Source organism: Stegastes partitus, unplaced genomic scaffold (assembly GCF_000690725.1).
Source record: "Stegastes partitus isolate 25-593 unplaced genomic scaffold, Stegastes_partitus-1.0.2 Scaffold1204, whole genome shotgun sequence".
Taxonomy (NCBI): domain Eukaryota; kingdom Metazoa; phylum Chordata; class Actinopteri; family Pomacentridae; genus Stegastes; species Stegastes partitus.
This window is the reverse complement of record NW_007578935.1, coordinates 129032-129964: the sequence shown is the minus strand read 5'-3', so window position 1 is coordinate 129964 and position 933 is coordinate 129032. Positions and strand designations below refer to the sequence as shown.

The 933-nt window shown below is 49.3% G+C and overlaps 1 protein-coding gene across 1 annotated transcript in view; it reads left to right on the top strand.

Annotated features, from left to right (window-relative positions):
• The window catches only part of LOC103368789 (zinc finger protein GLI2-like), a 65549-nt gene that overhangs the window by 18490 nt on the left and 46126 nt on the right, over window positions 1-933 (top strand). The window contains exon 2 of the mRNA XM_008297272.1: window positions 691-790. Within this exon, the coding sequence (XP_008295494.1) occupies window positions 691-790 (100 nt within the window). The remainder of the gene's footprint in view (window positions 1-690; window positions 791-933) is intronic.

Here is a 933-nt window from a genome sequence, read left to right as displayed (position 1 = left end):
CGAAGTAAACGGTTTATTTTTGGGCTAATTTTTATCTGATGAAGTGATTTTCTGATGTTTTACAACGAGGAGTTCGAGGACCGTCGGAAAGTTGAGAATCCGGCGGTCCTTCGTGTTGTCGTAGTTTGTTGCTCTGATAAATTTGTTTTTAGATGACGTGCTTTTTGGAACCTGCTGGACTTTTATCTTTGAGGCCTTTCGAGGTGGAACTCTTCGGTTCTGACGTTCTCACCTGAGCAGCTCCGTCGAATCGACTCTGCCGCCCTGAAAAACAGAAAACAAGTTGATTGTGGCGATCAGACCCTGATGCTCCTCGAGCCCGTCGAGCTTCTGGCTCTCAGAAGAAAGCTTCCTCCAGCTGTCAGAGCCGCTGAGAGTGGAGGCTGCAGCTTCCATCATCCCGTCGGGTTCAAAGAGCGTCTCGCTGCAGGTCTTTGTCAGAAGCCCGGCTGGACACCTTTTATGTTGGAGATGTAGGATTTCTTAGGACGACTTTGATTATTTATTTATTCCACTTCTCTTGTGTGATAGTGCCAATATCTTACACGAAAGTGCTTCAGCGCGCTCTGACATCCACGCTGCTTTATTGTAGCTCCGCTTTGACTTTGAGGTTTCTTTTTTTTCTTTCTCAAGTCTCATCATCATCTCCTTCTTCTTCTTCTTCTTCTTCTTCTTCTTCTGTGCTCTCAGCCTCCCACCACATCTTCCCCGGCTTCCACGCTCCGATTCCCGTCGACATCCGACACCACGACGGTCGCTACCACTATGAGCCGCTGCACACCATGCACAGGTACGTCCTCCACTCACAGGTACGTCCTCCATGCACAGGTACGTCCTCTAGACACAGGTACGTCCTCTAGACACAGGTACGTCCTCTAGACACAGGTACGTCCTCCATGCACAGGTACGTCCTCTAGACACAGGTACGTCCTC